At 37.6% G+C, this 26817-nt stretch overlaps 1 protein-coding gene across 1 annotated transcript; it reads right to left on the bottom strand.

Annotated features, from left to right (window-relative positions):
- Positions 1-578: 578 nt before the first annotated feature.
- Positions 579-25709, bottom strand: GABRA6 (gamma-aminobutyric acid type A receptor subunit alpha6). Its single transcript, XM_076350384.1, has 11 exons — positions 25672-25709; positions 25323-25441; positions 24915-24982; positions 23414-23634; positions 23226-23308; positions 22506-22649; positions 21921-22073; positions 21688-21840; positions 17047-17306; positions 5515-5772; positions 579-629 (listed from the first exon to the last, which is right to left on the bottom strand). The coding sequence occupies exons 1-11, from the start codon at positions 25707-25709 to the stop codon at positions 579-581; spliced, it is 1548 nt and encodes a 515-aa protein (XP_076206499.1).
- Between the last annotated feature and the right edge of the window lie 1108 nt (positions 25710-26817).

Genomic DNA, 26817 nt, shown 5'->3' with positions numbered 1-26817 from the left:
ATCTCAAATTAAAGGAGATGAAAATGAAATTAAAGAAAATTAGAATTCATCATTCATCTTTTCTGTGAAAGGGTTATGAAAACATAATGGGATTGCAGCTCCCTTTCATAGGATTTCTTAACACTATTTTGGGTCAATTTCAAGTGCTTCAAATCAGTGCAGCTCCTAACCTTTCAGTGAAACCATGCCAAGTTATGCTAGTTCAGAATCAGACTTATTTTAGCAATCCTTATTGTATTTAAAAAAAATAATCCTGTTATTGATATTTTATATCAATGTAAACATTCAATTGTTTATAACAGAATTAGAACAAATGCACATTCTTTTCTTTGACAATTGAACAAAATAATTTAACAAAAACTTTTATAGTAGAATCAATGTAAGAAATCTTAAGGAAGTATTGTTAGAACCCTGTGCAGTTTCTATCTTTTTGATTTGTCCAGAGATGTTTCCAGGTGATGTCCAATATAAATATTCCCTGTTTGAAAATTGAGAGCACCTGTGGATAGACAAATCCTTTGAAGTCCCTTCAACCCTACACAACTTTCAGTGATTTCTTTGAAACCTTGAGCTGTTCTTCAGTTGGACTGATGGTCATTTCGAAGATGCATTGCAGTAGGTTCAAAAAACTGGAATAAAAGTTTAGAGAGAAGTTTAAGCTATGGGTTGTTAACAACTAAGTTAACCAACGAAACCACCTGATTTCTAACTGTCTCAGCAGACTTAAAATAGAACTGCATTACAAGGGAGAATCCTCTTAGAATTTGATGTTCATTACCTGGATCATCAAAGGCCAATTGTAAGTCTGTATGGCAATGACTGTTTTCTCCTGAACTTATTTTTCCAGTGTTTAAACTGAAACATGATGTAACAATATGCACTGCAAGCTTTATGAATATTAACATACAGAAGCTAAATACTTTTCCAGTTCTTGTTTCTTTCTCTGTGCTTGTTTCTTCCCACTTGACATCATTAGCATCTGATCTTCTCCTTCAACCTGTTATGTAACTTTTTCTGCCATCATACTATGTTCTCTGCATCCAAATAATATCCAGGACTCAGCACATTTAGCACATTCAGTGACTTTGTACCTTCCTCTGCTCCCAAACATAAAAGCTGGCCTCTGCTTGTTTTTCTGCAGTTTATCATCAACACTTTAACATCATATCCTTCTTTAGTTTGATTCGCCCCATTATTCTGTGTTTCATTACATGAAAAACTGTAATATAATGTTGCATATAAAAATTAAGACAGGTTACTTTAGAAAGAAGATGTGTAAGAAGATGCGAGAACAGCATATGCATTGTGAATGATATGGCAAAGGTAGACTAAGTACTTGTATTCTGATTAAAAGGGCACTCTCTGCATTCTAAATCAAGCACATTTTAAAATAAACTAAGTATGCAATTCACCTACCAAGGTCACTGTCATAAATTAGTATTCAGCTCAAGGACTTAGCAAGATTTAAAACTAAAAACAAAGCCAAAAAATGCTGTATGACAAAATAAAAAGCTAGAGCAACTTTTTCTCATTTGTCAGATAGGTTTGTTCTCCTTTCAAGACCTTCTCTTTTTGGCTAATCTAGACAAATGTGTATTGTTTGTTACGGTATAGAGCTTTTTGTGGCTGGCAGATATTACTGTACTCTACAGAAGACACGCACTATAGAAACATGCCTATTCCATTTTGCATGTATGAATCATGGGGATGTCACATCTTCAAACCTTCCATCTAAATTAATTACAAACTGACCTTACATAGTGAGGGAGTAAGTCCTCTTAGAGTAACTTCAATGCTTTATTTTTTTCATATTACAAACTTTTGAGAGAAAGGGGGGGCTTATTGTACAAGTATCAGCATTTTCTGTGGTCTAAAAACTGGCATCTGTTCTTTCAACTGGGGTTCTTTCGTATACATATTTTCAAGTACTTCCTTTTTTCTACTCTTGTGTTGTCCTTTGATTATGTTAGGTTCTAATAACATGCTGTCTAGCAACATGCAGGCAGAGAAATATATTAGCTTCGTTTCTATACTTTTACTAATATAACTGTTGTCCTGCAATGCTATTGCTACTCCACAATGCAAACCAGTTTACACTGAAATACGTTTTATGTATCAAGTTGCATGGTGGATGACTGCTACTAAATAAGAATGTTTTCCCACTTGTTCCAATGGAGAATAGAACCATTTATTTAAATATAAAGGCCAGAAGATAACTTTATCCCCATCCACATGTAAAAAGCATTCAGCTGAAGCACTTAATTTCAACTTGGAATTTTTTTTCTTTTTTTTTTTCATTTTTTTCATTCAGAGAATGCTGCGATTTTGCTTAAAAATGTAGCAAAAGATTAATTTTACAATGCAAGTTTGCTACTAAACTTCCTGGTTTCTGAGCTTGACTTGATTCAGTATATATGGAAGTACAAATATAGAGTTCAGTCTAAGATACTCTTGCTATCTGCCCAGTCCTGGCTGCTCTGAAAAATAATATTCAAATGTTTAAAGGCATACATTTTATTAGAAACACCTTCTTCATTATGCAGACTTCCAAGTCCTAAAATTTGTGTAATTAACATACTCCTAGTTTACAGGTATAGTAAGAGAAAGGGTGATTAACCTGAAGTCTTCCAAAAAGAAAACGATTAAATGGAGGGGGAAGAAAAAGGTACTCCAAGGAGCACTTTGAAAAGTACTCAAGCCCCAAGGTTCTTATAAATATTATCAGATACAACACACAAATGAAGAATGACTTCTTCATTTCTGTAACATATGGCCCATTACTTAAGCCATAAGAAAACTGGTTAGTAATGCACAGAAATACTACCAAACAGCTTAGGAGAGAGCTCCTTATTTCATACAACTCTGTGTCATTACATTAACAAGGCTGCTCATTCTAGCTGATGCTCTGAATCTAGAACATGAAGTACAAAACGATTCTTGCACTTCCTTCAAAGTCAAAGGAAAAGTCTTGCCAGAAGATAATGATTTGAGTTGAAAATTACCTTTGATTCCCGTGCTAATAGCCTGCTTTTACAAACAGATTCATGAAATGCTTCTTGATTTATTCTATATGTGCTGTCCAAAGACAGTAGGTAACTGTTCGGTTTAGGAATCTCCACAATGACAGACTTTGGTGAATGACGTTCTGCGCTCCAAACTACGCTAATCAAAATCCTAGAAAGCTGCACTACGAGAACTTGTGCACAGGGAAATAATGAACTGATTAGATTTTTTTTCCATTTTGTTTTTTAAACAAAAGCTAAATGAACTCAAAGAAGTAACTCAAAAAAGAAAAGCTAATATACCAGAAATACTGTGCAAAATGCACTTCCTAAATGAAATTAAATTTCTTAACTGAATAATACTGTACCAATATTTAATCTTTTGGACTTGAGCCTGTGATTGAGTTGAACTGGCCTTGAAGCATGCCATGCTTTGCTCACCTAACTTTTTTCTCTCCTCTGCTTGAATGGAAAGACTTATATTTTTAATGTATTTTTTAAAGTGAAAACAATCCTGGTTTTCCTTGAAAGTAACAACTGGTAAAGTGATACAACATATTGAATTAGAAACCTAGCAATGTATATCACAATCATTATTAGTTACAACTGAGTACACAAACAGGAAAATGTAATTTATGAAGAAGAGCTTGATCAACATTTTACATAATTGTTTACATTCTTCATAATTCAAAACTCCCCAGCTGTCAATACTGTTCTGTTTTCTAAATTTTGCTGCTGGATTTCTGTCATTCTATAAGGCTACTACAGAACATAATTTTTCAGTTTGTGAGCACGTTTGTGGGCTTGCAAAAGTGGCGTTTTAAAAATATTTATGTCCTAGACTTTAGAAGTATTTTAAAAACCTAGTTATATTAGAACTACTAATATGCAAGGCTCAGTGTAAATATTTCATCACTACCAAGGGAAACAGCAACTATGTTCCAAATATTTCTAGCTCCAAAATGTGAATGGTTGAATGAAATCACTGGAGTTATGGCAAGCTACACAAGCTGAGGAACTGGCCTCTAAACAGAAGCTGTAATGATTGTACATGAGCTTTTTTGATACTTCCCTTCTCTGATTGAGATAAGTAATTTGCACACATAGTCAATATTTTAATAGCAGGATCAGTAACTCTGGCACAAATGCTAGATTTAGCATTGGGCAGATTTTGAGCGGCCAGGAGTTAGCAGCTGTGACCTCTTGAGAGAGACATCTGCAGGAACATTTGTAAGAGATAGTGCCTCCTATCTTCCTGCCATCCTGATTTCATATAAGCTGCTTGGCAGCACACTCCATCTTTGAGAGACAGCATTTTCCAGATCATACTAGTAGCAAAAATCAGCAAAATTAGAGGCTAGTAGCCTCTGCTTCAAGCAGAGGCAAGATGCCACCAATCAGCTGATCAGCACTGCCTCGTTACTTTGAACTGCAACATCTCTTGGCTGTCCCTGAGATTTCCCTTGGCCTGCTTTGCCTCTAATCTAGGAAATAAAGGTACAATCTGCTCACCACTCATACCAGATTGCCAGCCTCTGTTTTTATTGATGTAGGGACTTTGTGCACTCAGTACTATCTAAATACCATCATTATCTCTCTAGCTGCCCTAAATAAAGCTAAATGTACCAATCATATTGACTGCAATGTACAGTGAGATTCAAAAACTCTATGGCAACGAGGCATATGAATGTATTTTTTACTAAGGAAATGGGACACCATTAGCTGTATTTAGGCAAAAGGGAAGAGTCAGAGAATTAAAGCATTAAAGACTTAAAGTTTAATGACTAATCACTGACTGATTATTCCAGACATGCTCAATTTGCAGGGCATACATTTCTTCTGGACCTCATGGATATCTAAAGATATGATCACTCTCTGCCTGATTGAAACAAACTTAAGCAAAGAATTTAGCAGCTTTATCTTCATAAAACAGTTCAGCTATATGAAGAAACAGGAAAAAATCAGTGTTAAAATGTATGAAAACAGGGACTCTCGATTCACAGACTGTATACTGCAGTTGTCAATTCTTCACGCTATGGATAAACGTTTAGAATGACTAACAAACCTTTTTGCAGAGACTGTTATCTTATTACCTCACTGAGCAAACCTTAGGAGATATTAAAGTTCTTATCTCCTTCACTGTATTGCTTCAACAGATAATTCTACCATTCCCTACTGCAGATAGGAAGATTAAGAAATGGAAAACTCAAGTTGAGTTTGTTTGCTGAGAATGGCATCATACATTGTCTTACACAATGTGTTCTGCTCAGTGCAACGTGGCATAGAGGTAAGTGTTTACATTTCTCATCTTCAAATAGCCTATCTGCATTGTTCTAAGTGCCACTACTACTGGAAGCCGTAGCTGATTTTTTAGAGAAAGCTATTATCAGTAACTTTCCTCAGAAAGGACTGATTAACTGGAGTTGCAAGAGTAAATGAACAATTAAAATAATATTGGTCAAGTAAACATATTACATATTATTAGCAAGTATTCAGAAATTCTACTACTCACTTCCATAGTGTCTTTTGAAAGATAAACGACCCAGTATACCAGGTTGAATCCTGCAAATGCCACTGGAAAGAGGATCCTAGAATACTGGTCTATTTTACTTGTGCCTCCAGTAGGTGGTGATGGTGGGGCTAGTGGAGGAACAGACACTGGTTGACACTGGGATGCTATATTTGATATTATGCTGGCTTCAGGAGACTGATCTGCTTGAGATGACACAGAGTTTACTCGCTGCTTCAGGTTACAGTTGGAGTCAGAATGCTGTGGAAAAAAAAAGAAAAAGGAGGGGAAAAAAGGGTGATTTTTGGATACAGAGTCTTAGGGTTTGTAAGCATTAGGATTCTTGCCACCTTTTTATTCAACTTTCTGATTTTATTGCTGCTTCTCTGCTATAGAGCAACCTAAGGAAATCACAAAAATAGTGCAAATATACAGAGGTATATTTGTGGCCTAAAGCTTTGCTGTAAAAACATTAAAAAAAAAAAAGTGCTTTCCTTATTTTTAATATGGTAATAAACAGAAGCTACAAGAGAGAAAGAGAAAGAAAAGATGGAGCTAAAAGGAAAAGAAAAGAAGGTAATGGTGTATCTAATTTGCAATATATTGGTATGACTGAAGTTTATGTAAATATGAATCAAGTTTAAACAAAATAGCACATATGGGCTGGCTCAAGAGCAGTCTTCACTGTGTGAGCCCATTGATGAGTTCTGGTAAACACTCACTTAATGGAGTCAAGTTGTCACACTGTTGTTAGTCCCCAAACTAGCTGCTGATGAACTAGAAAACTGCTGCACAAAAGGAAATGGACTAACTTTACATGTGCTGAAGACATGAATGCTAAATTGTCCTGTAGTTTTTTCTAGGATGAAATTTCATTTTCAACTATATCTCATGATTTCTACAGAAGTTGCATGCACACAACTGAAGACAAACACTCATCCTAACTGTAATGGGACTATTTTTATTTTCATTTATGGTAAAATGAAACCAAATTATTCCTATATTTTGTGCAATATTCATAGCCAGGTCCAATTACTCTTCAGAAAGCTGTATGAAAACTCTTAAAAATTTAGCCAGAACTCAGGAACATTTAAAGTTTACCTCTTGGTTGCTAGGCTGACATATATATTAATTGTGTACGCCTGTATTATTTGTGGCCAAGTTGCCATTTTTTTTACTTTCACAAGAGTAGAAGTAATAGATTTCTTCCTTGCAGAAATGGCTTAGGAATAGGATCTACCACGGGCTCTGGGCCTGCTTTAATGGATATCAGTTACCCACTTTCACAGTAGTATCAAACGGGAGGAAATTTTCAAAAACCTTGCTGCTACTGCCACTACCCAGGACTACCGTTAGTTATGTGGATGCATGGCAGCAGCCATAAGATTCGTCTGATGGCTGAGAAAATACAGAAGAATGCCTAGAGTGTCAAGCTGGTTTTTATTGTTCTGATATGAAGTACTCAAGTTTTCTGTTAATAGGAAGCAATAGAAATACCTTAGACTCTAAAAAGCAATGCTAACATACAACATTTTAGTTGAGATTGAGTCTAAAGCTTCGTCAATAAAGGACTGCAAAACTTATTTCCAGATTATTGATGAAAAATCCTGTGCACAAAATTGCACAACATACGCAGCTGGGTTTGAATAAGCAGCTTTTTTGGTCAGCAGAACTAGGTGACTGAATGACTGAAGCTGATGAGGGAAGTCTTGGACAATGTAAATAACTTACAGGACAACAGCATATATATCTATTGTAAAATGGAATAGTAACATCTGAATGGTTTTAAGGTAGCAAAATTCTGTTAGACACGCAATTTCCAAAGTCATTCTCTGGGAGTCATTTAGTGACAATCATTCACTTAAATGTAGCCCACTGTCAGCATTTTTGGGATTTATCTTGCAGGATTTCTATGCCTGGTAACAGATTTTAGTCAATCAGATAAATGACTGGGCCGTTAAAAGGAAAAGAAGCATTTTCTGAAATACATTGCCTATACTTGTACTTGGGCCACAATTTCTAGATAAAAGGCTAGCATGACACACCTGGTATCTCATGTATGACTTAAAATAGAGTTATAACAGGAATTATCCTTTTAGCGGTCAGTGTTACTGCCAGAGTATCAGAACAAGCAACATTGCTACAACACAATGCTAAGTCCTGCTCATGGATGAATGGACTGGTATCCAACTGAAATGCGGGAGAGGTGGATTCCTCGCAGCTGATTTTAGTCTAAGTAAAAGGTGGAGAGAACAACATCTTATTTGGGGGGGGGGGGGGGGGGGGGGGAGGAAAGAAAAAAGTGTTTTTTCAGTATATCTCTCTTTTCCCTATTGCTCTTTTTCTTCCCCCACAACCCATCAACACTTCCAACTTGCCATATCCCTCCTTCCTCCACTTTGCCATCCATGCATTAAATGATTAGTATCATGTTTTGAATGGATATTAAATGGCATTCATGTTCTGGGGCTGTGCCTATCTGGAACGCAGATGTTTGTTTTTGTATTTTCCAGTAACACAGCAAGCAACAGACAGATTTAAATGGAGGATGATCTACAGATGTGTCACAGAAACAGAAAGAGGGTTATCCATGTCCACTTGCACTAATCATCATAATAATCCCACTCTGTAAACAGACTGACTGAGAGAGCCTGGGCTACTGCTTTCATTCAAGTTACTATTCCATTTTGCTTGTATGCCCTGCTTTGAACTGAATTGTAGAAGTCGTAAGGTAGCTTGTTTTTTGCTTTACTGCAAGATAGCTTGACCTTTTGTGGAGAATGAGTGGTTCCTAAAAATATAAGTGCTAAGGTGAATTTTAACCCTTTTTATCTGCAATATTCTGCTATAAGGTGGGTCAAATTCTGTTCTGGATCATTCAAGCATGAATCAGGAGTTATTGTACTGAGGTGATGGAGTTAATAGTAGGCAGAACAGATGTAGCATATGGTCTGTGGATGACGTTCAGTACTGAACATATTTAGAATGTAGAGGTAGTAAAATCATTGTGATCATCTGAATAGGCACTTGGAAAAGTGTAATCCTGGTTGTTATTTTATTTATAATATTTATTAAATCTCATTCCTGTAGAAGGAGGGTTGCTATAGAAGGAGGATTATCTCAATGCGATTTCATCTCAAGTTGGAGACAGGAAGATCTGGAGTCAGTGTGTATCCTCAGAACTTGGGGAGCACACTAACTAACTTGATTATGCTCCCACTTTGGGGCCAGTTTAGGTCCATTTTTATCAATGGAGTGATATTAATAACTTCTCATTACCTAAAATAGCCTATTCCAATATTCAGGAAGGACCAGTGCATTTTACTGTCTCAGTAAAGCCACGTTTTTTTGTCATGCTCTTCACCTGCTGAGGAGATGGTTTAGAGTTACTATAAATCATTAACCAAGTCCCTGAGTAGTTCTTTACACTGTCTTTAACACTCTCATGCCCATCCAGCAAGTTAGGACCAAGACTATTTTCTTGTATACCACTACCCAGGATATGGAATTCTAAGTCCAAATTTATCTCAGATGTGTAATGAAGATGTTTCTCAGTGTGATAGCTGACTATAGACCAGGCTTGCTGCCCCAGAACCACAACTCATATTTTTCATTGGAATTCACTGCTAAATCAAGAGGAGGAGGTGGCAAGAGGAAACCATATAGTTTCTTATTACAGTTGAGTTCTGAACAGCAGCTACCGTAATTTGTCTACTATATTTAGATTTAACTTTTCCTTTTGACAAAGCTTACCTACAATGACATCATGAAACTTTAGCAAAACACAGAAAACAGGAATGAAGAGCCTATTTTGCATAGTTCACACAGCCAATCACTCAAATAGTAAGGACTGTTTTACAAGTAGCAAGAGCAACAAGAAGAAGCCTGAGGCATGGCACACTGTGTCATAATGAAATAATGAATTTTGTTAAGTTACTGAATCCTGATTCAGAGGAGTACTCTTGCACTCATGTGGAATGTTAGTCCCATCAGGCAATTAAACTTGTCACTACGTATGACTACCCAGTGACACAGAACAGATTGCAAGTTCACTGTTTAAGGTGAGATACCATAAAACTGGACTAGACAAAGACTGGTATGTATATGGGCTAGTAAGGTATAGTCTGGCTTCTATTAAGCTTTTGCAGCTCAGCTATCTGATCCCCTAGAAAGCTCACAAAGCAGTCTCATCTTGTCTATAAAGGTGCTGCTCTCTCACAACTCTCATCAACATCACTAGAATTTGCTTATGCTCAGAATATCTCAGGACACTCTCAGCAAATTGCTTGGCTTCCAGATTAAAAAAAATATAGCATATATAACCTTGGAGTAATTGGAATTCTTTGTCAGCTTTTTCTGATTTTTATGTGGGTGCTAACTGTGATTTATGAATGCGCTTTGTTCTTATGTTTCTTTTCCTCAAGAGATTTCTGTAATTCATATTTGTAAAATTCTCTACTGTTCTCCGTTCCTTTGTACTGCAAATACATATTCTCACCATCGGTCTAGTTTATGACCTAGCAGTAACATGAGTATCTTATGTATGCACTCATATGCTGGCTAACTTTAAGCAAATGAATATCTGTATGTCCTCACTTATCTCTCTTTTACTCACTTATGTCTCTTTTTCCTGCGGGCAATGCAGTAAAAAGAGGTCCGTGAGAATAAACTCTAAAAGTTTAGACAAATAAATGTGTTATTGCTGCTTTTCTTTATAATTTATTGGATTAAGGATATTGAACTTTGCTGACATCCCAAAACACACAAAAAAAACCCCAGAAACAAAAGAAAACTAAGACCAAAACTCAATGTCTGTACAAGGCAGAATACTAAATTAAATACATAACATTCTTTCTCCCTGCCCACCTCATTAGTAGATAGAGTTTGAGTAATTTCAACCATTCATATTATACACATAAAATCACATGCTAGTGACTTAGCTCCCAAAGAGGGAGTTAAGCATAGTTTAGCCCCTACGTTCAACAGTGTGATCTGTAAAAACTGCTTAGCTACTGAACAATGCATATGCAGCACCTTGCAGCAGGAAAGTTCAGTTCACCACATTATGTAAGACCTCCTTTTGGACATGCACTAAGGCACCTCAATCTTTACAGTCCTGTGCGGTTTAAGTGTCCATCTCATGCCAGAGATTCATTATAACCTATAATTTAGACATTTCTTTGCGTATCTCATCTGTGGGATCCGATTCAAAAAATGTGTATTGCAAACATCTATAAACGGTGTTCTGCATAATTAAAAGCTGAATATAGTTTAGAAGTCACTAGTAGTCCTAGCTTTAGGTTCTCTCTTTAGGAATTCTAAGTTTCCTTTCCCAGGCATATTATGAGGAATAACATGCAAATTTGTTTTCTTCGTGCTTTACCCTAGTAAAAAGGTTAAATCACTTAGGTTGAATTACTCACTTGGAGCGTGAGAAAGCCATGTTCAAATTCTTTCTTAACCTTCAGGGATTGAAATTCACTTCTCAAAATATAGCCTAACCATCAGGTAAAGGTGGTTAGGGGGAGAGGCTTTTATCTTATTACTTCAAAGTTGTTTTACTTTGCATGGAAAATCTAAAGAGCCATTAGAGGCAGAAAGTATAACTTTGAAAAATATACCATGCCCATTGTATTAAAATTGTTGTCATATAAAACAGGTAAACACTAAGGACAGCAGAGGCGGGAACCCTAGTCATTCTCTTCTCAATGTGAATGTACTGTGGTAGAGTCTCTTCCCAACATTTATACGTAACATATCAGAAAAATCATATAATTAGCACAGAGCCTCTGTCAAAATATGTGTTTATGTTAAACAGATTTAAACATTCAAAGTCACATTCAGCTCTTAAACTTATCAGTGTCAGTCCAGAACCATCCCTGTCTCTACATTTACTTTGCTATATTTTTGCAGCATATAGAAACTATTTTGAGTGTCTAAATGAGACAGAATTATATGAACAGCATTAGAAAGGATTGTCTGGGGTTTTTTTCTATAATTTAACTTACTTTATTTTGTTCTCACTCTCTCCTGCAAAAAAGATACCGGGATTAGACTTCAATGTTGAACAAAAAAATGTCTAAACCCAATTCATCTTGAATTTTTCTATTTTTGTGTATGATATCAGCTACTTCTCAACCATCCCTACTGCCCTGCATTGGCTTTGTCAATTAGACAAATATTTAACTCAGGCAGAACCAAATAATCGGCATCTACTTTCCTTATTGGGATGACAAAAAGTCAATATAATTGAAAGTTGTTGTTTGTTTTTAATAGTCTACTTGATAATCTGCAATTGTGGAGGAGCAGGAAGGTCTCCCTAATTCGACTGAAAGTGCCATGTTCTCAGTCAAGACTTTAATGCATATAGCTGTTTCTCGGATGATGTCATAAAGGGTTGTTGATAATCCAAATAGAAGTGCTCTCCTTTCAGTTACGCTAGGATAGTCATTAAACATACTCAATATATTCTGATGTAATTATAGAAAACTAAATCCTCTATACAAAAGTGACATAAGGCTGCTCTGCTCTCTCTCTTGTTAAAGAGAATGAGAATCCTTTTCTGCCTAAGCCGTGTTATTTTGAAACGCAGGGACAGGGCTATTTGTAGGGAGAAGAGCTTTCTCTCTGCTCTGTGCTGTTTTCTGTTAAAACAATAGGTCTTTTAGAACATCAAGCTACCACACTGTAACAATCTTTTGTCTTTTATATGTAGTCTCTCACATGGAAAGGATGTCTTTTGATCCATGGTGTGTACTCCCTGACCATCTCACAGAGCATTACTTCAAATGGTGCACTCCAGACAGTACCACCCTTTCCCCTGCAACTTCCAATATTGGGACATTCTTGGATAAAGGAAGCCATAATAATGAAACAATATGACTGATATACAAAATACACATTTGAAATGGATTAAAAAGTTAAATGCCGTAATGTTTTTTATGTATATGTATATATGTGTTTGGTTTTGACATGCTAGAACAAGCTTGGTCACCATATGAATAAAACCAGGTTTTTGTCAGGGTCCAGATGACTACTCAGCTTGTGGCCATCATATTTTGGAGTGGAACACCCATAGTTTTGTATTTCACGCAGGGATTGCCTACATCTGACAAAGAGAACAAGCCAAATTCTGCTCTCGGTTAACTGAGGTAAATAGAGTGTCTTTCCTGGAACCAGAACAGCCATGCTGGGCTGTCATCAGTTAACTGAGCACATAGTTGGACCATTGTCTCTCTTACTGAAACCAGTGTAGTCCAATGACTTGAGCAGAGTTCCTCCTACTTTCATTAGTACAGCAGAGCAGAATTTGGTCGTCTTCCATCTTTCTTTTCTGAGTGTACAGGTTTTTTGGCTACAATATAAAAACCTGTGAGAAAAAGTTTTGTTCATTTGAATAAAGCAAGATTTAACTCTATAACTAGACTGAAGGGGGAAGGAGGCTTTTTGACAGTATTTTGAAAGATTCCCCCCCCTCCCCCTCCCCCCCCCCGGAAACATAGTTAATTTGGAATTTAAAAAAACCTGAATATATTCTGTAAATACGTTTATCTTGATGAGTTTAGGCCCTCACTCAAGCAGCAAAAGCTTCTAACTGGCTGTTTTACAACTCCTTTGAATTTTCATTTATACCAAAACTGTCTCCCTGGGCTTCTCTTATGCAAAGCAGGAGAACGGGTCTCCTGTCATACAGAAATACTAGTTCAGACAGCCTAAGGTTATTCTGACCACAATGTTCTTTAGCCACTCTTCAGGCAATTTAAGATAATAGATTATTAAAAATATATAGTCTATGTTGTTACTCTTAATGTTGCTACTGGTAGCAGAGTTCCATTGGCAGTTGTATAGCCATGAAAAATTTCGAGTAAGTACATTTCACTTTTTCACTTTTATTTTTACAAATGACTCCCCAAAACTAAGTAAACTTTTACAATCTTCAGAAATTTTCTCAATGGAAAAGTACCATCTGACTTCTATAACTGCAGAAGACAGTATGCATTTTTGACACACTGTTCACTACTCTTCCTCTTATACCTGCCCTTTTATATAGCTAAAATTCTGACAACTTTCATGCACTTAAAAATCACAAATAAAAATACTAGCATTACAAGTGGATGAAAACTCTACTACCCTATCTAAAAGAGCAAAAAGAAATTAAAAAAAAATCACAGACTAGAAAAGACAAGGTACCAAAGCCCAGGGTATGAGAGAAGGGAAAGATTTTAATTACTTTTTTTTTAAATCAAATAAAGTAGACAGTTAAAAAACATTTTAATCTATAAGACATGGATTCTAATAGAATTTTTTTGTTAGTGAATTAGAAAACAACATTTTAAGAAGGAAGGCAGAGTAAACAGGGAGAAAAGGCAAAAAGACGAGCAGGAGAGGTAAGATAAATTACGCAAGGGGTAAAGAATAATAATTGGGCATTGTAGCAACCAAAAAAAGAAAAATCTGGAAGGAAAAGTGATGAAAGAATTTAGAGGCAAACAAATGGAACAAGTTGGGGGGTATGGGGCAACAAAAGGGAAATCAGGACCTCAGAAACAGCTCCTAAATCTACAATAAGAAACTGAGTATTATGCTGTGTCCCTTATTCAAACAGAACTGCCTTAAGACCAGTAATGTAACTATAGAAGTACAAAGCTCAGTAGAGGATGATAATCCTGAGAAAAGGGTCATATACTCGTGCAATTAGCCTGTGCTAACTACACTGTTAGCATTCAAATTAGCTAGTTCAGGTCTGTTTCAGCTGAAATTATGTCACTGACTACAGTATATCCATCTATGTGACAACATACAAAAGTTCCTTCCCCCTTACCTTTACCACACAAAAAAATAAAAGGAAAAAGAAAAAAAAAAGCTTCTTAAAATCTGTTATCCTGTAATTACTTATTTTTCCCAGCATGCCTTTCTGGAATGGGACCTTTTAAATCCCATAGTTAATTCTTCTAGAAGCCATTTTAACTACATGGTCTTTCCTTCAATTGTAAGTACCCTTCATTTTTATGATCTCAGTGATTTTGCTTTTTCTATTACTGCAGAGGTAGGTTCTCGCAGAGAACTGGTCCTGAGAAAGAAGTGGTGGACTTACAGGGCTTGAAAATTACTGTCTTGGACAATATGAGCTTTGAGCAAGATCAGGACTATAGAATTTTGTGGACACTGTGGGCTGTTTTAGAGACTGAGTTTTCCTTGGGACCTTGATGTTACAGGGTTTACTACTCTTCTAAATATATATGTTGTTAGCTAATTGTAAACAGTTTTCTTGAGGAAATGTTTGCAGTGTGCTTCCTAGATGTTTATTTTATTCCTAGATGCTTATTTTTTGCTTGTTCTTACTTGGAAAAGCTAACAAGTAAATATTTACAAAATGAGGAAGATGTGTCTTCAGTTTGGCTCTGTGCTTGTTTGTGGCTGAAGCCCTTGATAAGAAACTTTAAGTCTTTTAATTTCTTTTTCTTTTATTAATTTGTTCAACAGCAATTTTGTAGTTTGTGCTTAGCTTGGTCTGCAATGATAGAGAGACCATATAAATCTCACCCACAAGTACTGGAGGAGTCACAGTCATCAGGAGTATGTTCTAGTATATTTGGGCACATGCAGAGGGTTATTTTTTGAAACAGTTGTCTTCTAGAGATTTGGGGGGGGGTGTGGCAGCAGCTTTGTAGCACCTGCTGTGAATTCACCAGCAGTAGCACGTGCAGAGTAGGCCAAATTGTTTTCATATCACTCAGCAGGGACTTTTTTTTTTCTTCTTGGAAACCTCACTATGACTAACTCAATCTTGAATAAGGAAGTGTGTGTAGGAAAGATCAGAGCTGTTGTTCCTCTTCATTATGTAGCAGCTATCGATATTTTCCTCATGCTACATAAAGCCAAGTGATCTCTTTAGCTTTTTTTCTGATAGCTTGCCCTTGGAAAAAAGTCAACAAAGGATAAAAATGAAGCTTTAGTACATTTTAAAGTTCCTTCAGTCTTAACAGTATTTTTCTTATTTTACACTATTTTACTGTTGCAATGTTATGCTCATTCAGTCCAGACTACTTCTCAGTCAGATATCATTATATTGGGGAGGGGGGAAGTATGTCCTAAATATTGGCAAATACATACTCTCTTTTTCTCTCATTGTTTTTTGTAAGGTTTAAATATAATTATAAAAGTTTACTACTTAAAATAAATGTAGATATGAACATTGTAATGTAAGTATTGTCAAAACTAAATCAACCTTTCTGCTGTCACTTTAAACTCAGTGCAAGATTCTGCCAACATTCGCTTCCAACTCCTTTTAAATTTTTTGGACTTTCTTTTGTATTTTCTTTATATAACTGTGGTTTAAAAAACAAACAAAAAAGCTCTGTGGTTCTGAGTTAAAATGTATAAAGATTTGCTTCTTTTTGCGTTTATATATTTAGTGAAAATAAAATGCATTTCTTTATTATACGTTAACAATGTCTTCAGTTTTTTTCAATATTAAAAAAATTGTAAGCAAAATACACTATGACTTACAAGCACAACGCTTCCCAGTTGAAGTGAAGAATGTTTGTTGATTAGCTCCAATGAGGACCAGTAGCAAGATGCTGTGGAGCTTTGGTTTCGCTATTATATGGAACTTATCAATTATGAATGTAACTGTTTGAATGTACCTAAATGTTATAACTTTAACTGCTGTTTATAAGCAAATGTGGAAGAACAACTATATGGTGGGTAAGGTGTTGCCCTGATATTTAGTAGCTCTTAGATTGACTTCCTTATTCAACTACAGACTCAAGGTTTTGCAGAAGGTCATTCAAATTCTGCTATTCCTCTCAAAAAGGGAAACGTGGTGGTAGTAAAACTGATTTTGAAAACAGGAGGGCTATAGTGATAAATATATTAACATATGTTGTGAGACAGCATTCATTGCTTAGCCCAAGATGTAAGGAATAATATTTACAAGCAATTCTGACATACTTTTTTTGATACTAGAAAGCCTTCCTGTCTTTCACATATAGTAAAATCTATCCTTAATCTTTACATTTATGTTTTTCCCCAAGCTTCCACCAACACAGATTTTTCTGAAAGTAACAGATGCCAATTTTATGTAAAGGCTAATTCCTCTTCTTCCAGATGACCCACTTATGGTATGTACCAGTGTACTACAGTGATCCCATAATCATTTGGCCAATGCACATGTTCATTCCATTGTACTGTGTCCTACAAATTCTGCCGACTTCCTGAGAGAACCACAGCTGCCTGACCACACTGCCTACAGCATTGCCCAAGAGAAGTATTATGGGTAACAGTCTAATGGCTTTCCTTAAATATCTTGCCAAATAAACATCTCTCTAGTAAATCATATCTCAAATTTAAATAAACAGTATGACTAAATGAAGTCTCTTCATTTTCTGAAATAAGAACAATGTCTTTGATAAATAGACATGATCTGGTTACATAATCTGTTTCAGGTTAAGATCACTTTAATATTGTTTTGCATTCTCTACTTCAGCTGCCTCTTCCTATACGATGCTTATTATCAGAAAAGCAAGCAATTACCGAGACAATCTCGTCCTCTGCCGGTACAGTTGCTGCTGATAGTGCTGCTGCCAGTGCTGCTGCCCTGGCTGCATTCCTCATTGCTTTCTGAGTCTGAAGATTGGTAAAGTAGTTGACAGCTGCAAACTCAATAAGTGCAGAGAAGACAAAGGCAAAGCACACAGCTATGAACCAATCCATGGCGGTAGCATAGGACACCTTGGGCAAAGAATGGCGTGCACTGATGCTTAAAGTGGTCATTGTTAGGACTGTAGTGATTCCTTGAAAATAAGAGAAACAAAATGGAGGCGTTAGAATTTTGCTTCAACTCTGCTACTCCTAAATTCATATATATTAAAAAAAACCCAAGTCCTTTTTGGTTTTAGCTGTCGTCCTACGTACCAGCTAACTAACCAGACTGCTAAGTATTTTGTATTCTTAAGTAATTCATGTATACTGGCTTCAGCATCTAAAAGCTCTGAACAAACTTCCTTAATATATTAAGCAGCCTGAAAGTTAAGATAACTACATACTACGTGGTACAGATTCTTAGAACTGTGATAAACATGGGTATAACAAAATTCAGGCTCAAAGTATGAAAGACACTTTACTTGAGGGGTTAGTAAGTGGAATGTTTGGCAGAAATCTAGACTAACATACTGTCATTTCCCAACAGTGATCCTCTCTTTCTCCTGTTGTTGCACAAGACAGATCATGGCTTACGGAACCCTCACTGAATCAATCAAATTCTGCATTAAAATCAGTGGTAGGCTATGATCCAAATATTTCTAGTAATAAGAGTTTGGTCCTCTGTGCAGTTGTCTTTAATCACTGGATACATTCTTTAAGATTCACTAACAGTACCTTGATTTGAAAGCACCCATAATTACAAATATGGAAGGCTAGAAAACCTACTTCTCTAGAGCTGCTTATCTATTTTCACAGAACAAATCTGGTCATGTAGCTTATGGGCCCCATAGTGTTCTTCACGTGAACTCATGAATTTATTCTTTCTGTTTTGGAGTGTACAGCATTAATAACGTAGGAAATACACTTACTTTCCACTGCTGCCTGATACAAGCAAAAAGTGCAAAAGCAAACTCATTCATTAACATATGAGCCTCTGTGACTCATGTTTACTTATAATTATGCCTGCTAGAATGTGAAAACTGTAGGTATTTAAAGACAGTAAGGTGGAGAATACCCTCTTCCGCTCTTTTCTGCAGTTAGGAAAGGGTAGGTGGGAAAGTAAAAGATGTTATAATGTCATGTTGTGATGATGAATCAATATGTTGTGAATGAGGCTCAGTAGAAAGGATGCAGTGTCATTGCATACTGCAGCATCAAGACAGGGTGACTTGATTATTTTCAGAGGTTTTTTGCAACTCTTTCACATGATGTAGCTCACCAGCTGTATAAGGTTAACTACGTCCCAATGTCATTACTTAACATGTTTCAATGAAATGCAAATAGGAAACAGTATAAAAATATGTAGGAACTCTACTTCTCCCCAATCTGCCAGACTCATTTTATAATATGAATACAAGTATGCTGAGATATATTTCAATTTCAAAGGTCCAGAATGAACTTTTCAATATGATGTGTGATTAGATTAGAATCTGTCCCTGTGCTTGTTAGTAATAAAAATGATATATTCTGTGTCTGAATAAAAACTTACTGCAGCAGGAATTTAAACTTAGGAATAGGACTCCTATTCAATTACAGATATAGATAAGACTTCTCTCAATGTGGAGTGAATATTGATGAAATGCTCTGCACTGTGGAAAACTACTTTATCAAACCGAATGTCAAATTACAGTTGGTAAACTGTGTAACTGATGATTGTTTACCCTTGTCTTTCCACTTTGAACACTTCTTGGTAAGTTTTGAAGAATCTGTTACATAATGCAAATACCGAAATACGTTATATTTTCTTATTAAAAATGAAACAACAAAAAACCCCGAACACCTTTCCCTATCTGAGAATTTATTATAAATAAAGTGTAATGACGAGATATTAATTTAAAATTCCCAAGGTGACCTGCTAGGAAGGTAGAAGCTGACTACTATCTTTCTGCAAAATAACAGATGAACTTTTTGCCAGGAATAAGAAAGATTAGATAAAGGCACATGAAAATGTGAAATAATAGCCATTGCTATATGGACTCAGAGCATACTTAAAATTAGGCCCCCAACAACCATTTTTCTTCTTCTAAGTAATTTCTGATAATGCTATGCTTCATAAAACTTCACACATGTATACATATATATGTATATGCATAGCTATGTACATAGCTCCACATAAAACAAGGAATTTCATACTAGCAATCTGCTGTTCTTTCCAATGACACAATTATAAGGAATGCAAGAGAGTGCTTCTTCAAGAATTTCTGTCTCCCATTTTTCACTTGCAGGTCTGTAAAAAGTAGGTGCTTATGACCATTAATTTATCTTCGCAAAATGTTCAGAGTATTTATTGTAATATCACCTGCAAAGTATAACTGGCATCCATTTTGGAGGTAAATAGAGTCGATAAATGAATTTGTTCTGAGAAACTGGTTCAGGCACGCTATTGTTATTCTTCTACTATTAATTTCTCTTCTCTCAAATTTATAGTTTAGGAACTTAGAAGTAAAACTGAAAATTTATAATTCAAGTATTTGCAATATGATGCAGAAAGGAGATTTACTTCTCCATTTTAAACCTTCTCTATTTTAAACCTTTTCTTTTTTACTGGGGCCTGAAAGTCTTTTTTGTCAAAGAAATTTGTCCTCTTTTCCTTAGATGAAGGTATTTAGAATCTATGGGATTTTGAATTAGTAAGGACTATAAATTCAGACTGTGTCTGAGAGAAATAAGAATGGAAAAAGGATTGAAATATTCTTTTAAAATGCCAACATGACTAATTTTCCACAATGCTGAGAAAGGTGTCTATTTTACTATTTTCTTAAAATATTTTCTGTTTCTAATTCTATATTTACTCTTCAGTATGACATCTAAGAGTTGTTATTCCAGGGTTTGGGGTCTTTATGTAATTCTTACTGAATCAGATAAAGACTTATTTGCACATTACTTCAAGCATATAGAATTGACTTCCACTGCCCACTAGGTAGCAAATACATTTTACTCAAAATATGTAACTGTATAGTCCAGAGATGCAATATAAAGCCAAATCAGGTAGCATCATATTTGGTGTACAAAGCTCCCATATATATTTTGTGCTTCAATTGCAATAAACATCCTTGAAAATCTATTGCCTGATATTTTAATATTTTTAAGCACTTAAAGAAATCCCAATTGCCAGAAAATACTACTTGTAAATGCTTAATGATGCCAAACTGCATCCCATCTCCCAATGGGGATTTCAAGAGAAAAGTGTTGCTCTTCCTTCAGAGGCACCTGAGGAAGTTGTGTTCACTTAGCATTCCTAAAAGTTTGCAATGCTTTTATGAATACCATTCCATGCAGGTAGGAAATGCCAATTATACAAATTCTATAGCCTGCTAACTGCAATTATAGACTCATTTTGAATTATGAGACTTGCATCATTTATGCTTAGGGAATATATAGCTGCCTTTTTGTTACTGAAGACAAGTCCCACAAAGGGAATTTTTTGTATAGAAGTACTGGGTTAAGAGAAAATAGATAGGGTTGCAAAATGTGTATGTATGGGTAGTGGATTCATGAAGTTTTTGACAAGTTTTATTATTTTTGCTTAGTATTTTTATGATTGTTTCTCTAGAAACAACAGTTCAGTCAGTGAAAGTTTATCCCTTAACAATGAGTGCAGTTTCAGAGCCTATCAATATTGAAGTGGGGTGTGTGTGTGAAATTTAATAGTAGAGCACACACTAAAAATTAAGGAGACAAAACTGAGTTTTGGGAGTATTAATTCAAACCACTGGAAAGAAAAAAGGGCCCTGCCATGCAATATGGACACACCTTTCACATTACAACTCCAACCTGTGCTAAGGACAGGATTCCTCTCGCCTAACTTTATCCATCTAAAGTCCTTGCTAGTTGTTTAGATACCTGGAGCAAATGCGAAAATCTGCTCCTGAGCCAGTGCAAAAGCAAAGCTAACCATGTTTTCTTAACTGCACAGTTCAGACCTGCTTTCCTGGTAGAAGAGAACCAGATGTTTTTGGTCCTCTCTGTTTTCCTCAGTGCCCTTTGAGAAGCAAAAATAGAAGCAGGCTAAGGAAAAAGGCAGACAGGCTTTGAGCGAGGGGTGTAAAAGGATGGAGAGTCGATGGAATGAGTGCTAGATGAGGTACCTTATGTCAGATGAGATTGATTTCATCCCATGTGATTTTTTTTTAAAGCTTTAACTCAGATTGGTTTCACAAGAGAATAAATCAATAGAAAAATTTCTCTTTAAAAAATTGAGAGGTTGACATTTACTCTGAAATTGCCCCTTCCTGCATATGAAGAAATATTGAGGGGAAGAAAAACATCACAAATAAGTCTGGCTAACCAAACATTCTGAGTAAAGAATTTTGACCCTCATGGGCAGACTGAATATTATTTGGTGTAATTTTAGTATTTATTTTTGTTTACTGAAACCTACTAGCTGTCTTTTCCAATCCCCACTGGATTACAGCAGCTGTTTGATACAATGGATTCAATACAGTGAATGATAAAAGAACAAAACATGAATACCAGCCACGGTTCTTGCTGGAACAGATTCTTTGTTGATCCAAAACACAACTTGAGACAGGACTACAGTCATGATGCATGGAATGTATGTCTGAATGAGATAGTAGCCTATTTTCCTTTGAAGATGGAAATAGAGCAGCTGAAGTGAATATTCGCCTAAAACAAACAAGCAATGAAAGTAATGAATGAATGGTATATGTGATGCTGAGCTGTTCAAAGACCTTAATGCAGCATACCAAAAACTGTTCTGGCTGGAACAGACTCCTTGTTAATCCAGAAAGACACCTGAGAAAGAATGACTGTCATAATGCATGGAGTATATATCTGTATCAAGAAGTAGCCCATCTTCCTTTGCAAGTGGAAATAAACTGTCATGATTACATATTCACCTGTCAAGAGACAAGTATGTCAGCATTATTTTGGCAGCATATGAGTAAACTTTATTGGCTTCAACCCAACATACTATGTTCTGAGGAAAGCACTTACAGGCCTCCTAATGCGTAATAAAAATAAGCTGATAAAAAAAAAGGTAAAGTGACCTTATGGAAACAGAGGAGGATAATATTCATTTTATGTATTGTTTTTACTGGGGCGGAGAGGCAGGGGGAATTCTTAAGAATTGCATGAAAAACTGTATGCTTAAAGGGACTGTACTGAAAAGCTATCTTCTAAGAGACACCGGTTAGATTCTTTGCAAGGATTTTAGTTTTTAAAATGGCAAAAGATAATTAAAGTAATTCGGTTCTATATGAAAAAGAACTGTAATTTATTTTCATGATGTGTTTTATAATGTCAGTAGTTCCCACATGGCTACATCTTACCTGTGTTAGATTTAATTGTTTCACTAGATACAGTTTGTCCTATGAGGTCATACTGGAGGAGACTGGAAGACTCCTGTGGTACTTCTACTGAATGCAGGGGTCCTTTTTTCCATGTATAAATTATTTCACTTTTTGGATAAGCATCTGAGTTACAGAGGGAAAAATTACTATTATTAATTATGTAATTTATAAGCAATTGAAAAGAATTAGTAGCATGATCCCTTTTGTGGTTCAAATACCCATAGAAACATGCATCCTGCTCCAGCAAGTTCCTAACCTCATTAATGACAAAATGCAAAAAAATCAACAATAAGGGAATGGTTGAGGTGGGACCTGATAGGCACTAGCTTTTGTTTCATAATTTGCTACAAAACACATACATTGATTACCACAGATCGACTAAATATTTGCAAAACTAGAAGTAATATAGTAAATGCACCACAGCTTTTATGACTTGTTGAAGGACCCACTGACTACTAGATGTGTAAGAATAATAACCAATAAAATATGCTTCAACAGTCACCCTTCAGTGAATAAATCCATGCGCTTATGAATGGTCTGAGTCTCAGAGGAGAAAGTAAGATTCTAGTATAAAAAATATAATAAAAAATTTCAGCTATGTCATTAAGTAGTGTCCTAGGATCTCACTTCTGATCTTCTCACATACATGTAGACCAAATGTATTACTATAAAAAAACTGAAAGATACAGAAAAACTTACAGCTTCCAAACTTCAATGGACAAGCATGTCCATCCATAGGGAAGTTCACCAACCGCATAGGACAATCAGCATTAATGGTTAGTCTAGAATACATTATAGTAGATGACAATGAAAAAAAAGGTATGCAGGAACACTGCTGAAAGAATCAAAAATAAAGGTCAGCCAAAAGCAGAAGAACAGGCTCTCACCTCATTGTGTAAAGAATAGTTCCATTCTGCATAATTCTGAAAAGTTTGTTAGGAGTTGTCATATTATGAGCAATTGATTTTTTTCCATTTCTAAAAAATGTGTCTGGTGTCCAAATTTTACTGACCATTAAATTGTTCAATCTCAAAATTTCAGTTGGCCCACTAAACTTCAACCTCTCATCAGTCCATGTCTGCCGAAAGAAGACATCCATTGTGTATTCCTATGGGAAATAAACAGGTGGTTGACTTATGTGTGGGGGCCAGCAGTCCCAAGTTGCTGTGTATACAGTAACTCCATGAAAGAACCTAACACGTATGTCAATGGCATTTCATTTACTGCCTAAACACTTAATCCTATTACCATTAAGTAGTTACTAAAAAAAAAGTAGTCTATGAAAAAATATCCTATTTTCTTATTATTAAAGAATAGTTACAAATTAATCAGTGAACAGATAATTTGATGAGTAAGGAGAAAAAACTCATTGTCCTCTCAGAGATAATAATTTAATTCAGAGTGACAGAGGTCTAAGGAAATACAAATGTCTAATTTAGTATCCTTTCAAAGTGCAAAAACAAACTATCAATGTTTAATTGCCGGGAACAAAAAGACATGCTCAGTGCCTCTTCTGCAGCTTACTTTGGGTATTCACAAAGAAAGGACTGATGTGAGTGGGTCACATCACAGTAGGATTATAGTGTCAAGTTAATATTAATCTAAGTTATTTTTCTCAAGGATTCTTAGTAATATTCTCACAAGCCTTCAGAAAGGAGTTCTCTACAGAAGTTGCTTAGGAAATGGAGCTAAACCTTGGCCGGAGGCAAATGTGTAAGAAGGCAAGGTTATGCCTTCACTTAGATTGACGGATGAAGAGGTGGAAAAACTTTTGGTTGTATCTTGGGGCCCACAGTTCCTTGCCTGCAAACTGGACTGCAGGCTCAGGTGAGCAGGTATTGGAGGAAGTGTACAAGGGCAAAAACAGCAATCAACGTCAATTTCCAGAATGAGAACGCCATCCTCACTCCGATGGCTTAACATTTTCCTGGGGCTGCTGCTGTAACTGATGGAGTTCACCCAAGTCTGCAGCTACATTTGGGGGCACCCAGCATGACAAGGGGCAGCTGCCTCAGAAATAGCACCATCCCCCTGCAGCTGCCCATAGGTTGTCTCCTACCATGCAGCCTTCCTGCAAACCTATGTTTTGGGCCACAGATGCTTACAATCTTCTCAACAAGGTTAAAGAGACATCTTTAACCTCCCATCTGTACCCTCACCTGAGGTTAGCGTTGCCCTCTGTGCCCAGCCTCAGGCCTGGGCCACAAGCTGCCCTGGCTGGCTCTGCTGGGGAAATAGCTATATGCAGCTCCAGCCAAACTGCTCCGCTGGGCCCTAGAGATTGTCAAGAAGATTAAGCCTTGTAATCTGCTTTAATGACGGTCAACTCAGATGCCACCGTAATGAATCCCGGGAAAGGAGAGGAGGGGTGGCAAGCGGGGCCCTTACCATCTCCACGTCGGACACCGGCCCAAAGCTGGTCACGTAGATGTCCGTTTTGACTTCTGTCACGGCGCCTGCGGGACACGGAGACGAGCTGGGAGTGGAGCGGGGTCAGGGCTGGCGGGGCGCGGCTCCCCGCGGCGGGGCCCCTCGGGGCTGCGGTGCCAGCGCAGCACCGGGGCCGCCCCGCAAGAGCCGGCGGGCTGGGGGCTGGCGGGGCACGGGAAACTTTCCTCCTTTGCCGCCCGCCTCTTGGGTTTCACCGCCTCCCTCCTGCCGGATCCGGGACGGGACCCTCCTCCCCGCGCCCGCTCGGGCGACCCCCGCCACCGGGAGCCGGAGAGCTCCCGCTCGCCCTCCCCCACCGAGGCGCGTGCTCTCAGGCTCCCCGAGGGGACGGGAGTTTCCCTCTACCTCCAAATCCCGGTCGGAGCCTGTTGTCGTAGCCGTCCAACAGCTTGTCGAGGATCCGACTGATGTTTTCCGAGTAGAGGTCCTCCCCGTCGCCCTGGCCCCCCAGCGCCTTCTCCATGCTGCGAGGAGAGGCGAGTCCCGCCGTCAGCCCCCTCGCCTCAGCCCTCCCGCCGGACTCGCGCCTTCGTCCCCTCGCCTCAGCCCTCCCGCCAAACTCGCGCCTGTCGAGGAACCGGCCCCCAGGGGAGAACAGAGGAGGGAAGAGGGCCCGGCCCCCCCTCGCCTGCTCCTCCGGGCTGCGGCGGGGTTTGAGGGAGCCTTTAGGGGTGTGGGGGGAGAGCTCACTCACCTCACAGCGACACAAACCCAGGCGATGAGCAGAGCCATGCCTCAGGTATGTGCGAAGACGCTCAGGTGCCCTCAGACCCGTCAACTGGAGCAAGCGTCGGTGCTCATCCTTCCTTCCCCTCTTGGCCAGTGGCTCCGCCGGGTGAGGATATCGGAGAGTCCGGCTGGCTCACCCCCTTCCCCGTCGTCCTCGGCCGTCCTCTGCCCGGGGTGGGGAGGTGGGGGGGTGTCTGTCGCCGTGTGTGTCCTTTGGATTCGCCACCGCCGTTCAGCCTCATCTGACTGTTCCAGTGGGGGAATTAGGGTTTGAAGGGACGGTGTGCGGTCGGAGAGCAGTGACAATAATCGAATAAGGCATTAGGGGAGATTAAAAGGAAGAAATCCACTGCTAGTTTTGGCATGGAATTAGCAGGAACCCTTTAGGAAATCTGGAAAAGCGCTGGCATCTTGCTGATAGAGATTATGTTAGAAATGGCCTCAGCTTTTATTATGTTTATGGTTCACAGGGAGATTATTATGCAGCTTCTGCATCATTAGAACTTTGGAGGAAAAAAAAAAAGCTACAGTTTCCGATTTACTGGGTTTTTTGACCTTTCTCAACAGACTTCCTCATAATCAATGCTTCAGAACTGTACAGAGAGCTTGAATATCTAAACACATTAATATATAAACATTGAACAGTAAAAGTTGGTTCTGGTTCAGGGTTTTGGATATTATTTTTTTTTAATACTAAGCTGTTTTGGAGGGTTACATACACAGATTTCACTCGGACTTTAAACCAGGGCATTACTAGGACTTTTGTTAGAATTGGAGCTCCTTACTTTTAAACCACTGGGATGGTATAGCATTACTAATTTTGTCCTGATAAGTACTGACTGGATCATTAGTGTCCCCTCCTTCAGTAAGTATGTTAATGTAGTCAGCGCTAAAGGAAAATATGGTCAGGCTGCTCCAGCTTTTTCTGTGACCTTATTACTTCTTACAAAGCCAATGAATGATGTAGCACCTATGCAATTTAGCTACACTGTAAACCAAGCAATTGGGTCAATTTTCTTTCTTCATGGTAATACAGAGGAACAAATAAATAGACCAAAGCAAATCAATTGTTTTCATAAAATTTTGTTGCATAAACCACATTTGCATTACC

The sequence above is a fragment of the Aptenodytes patagonicus genome, chromosome 12, assembly GCF_965638725.1.
Source record: "Aptenodytes patagonicus chromosome 12, bAptPat1.pri.cur, whole genome shotgun sequence".
Lineage (NCBI taxonomy): Eukaryota > Metazoa > Chordata > Aves > Sphenisciformes > Spheniscidae > Aptenodytes > Aptenodytes patagonicus.
Note: the sequence above shows the minus strand (reverse complement) of the source record. Positions and strands in the feature narration are given on the sequence as shown.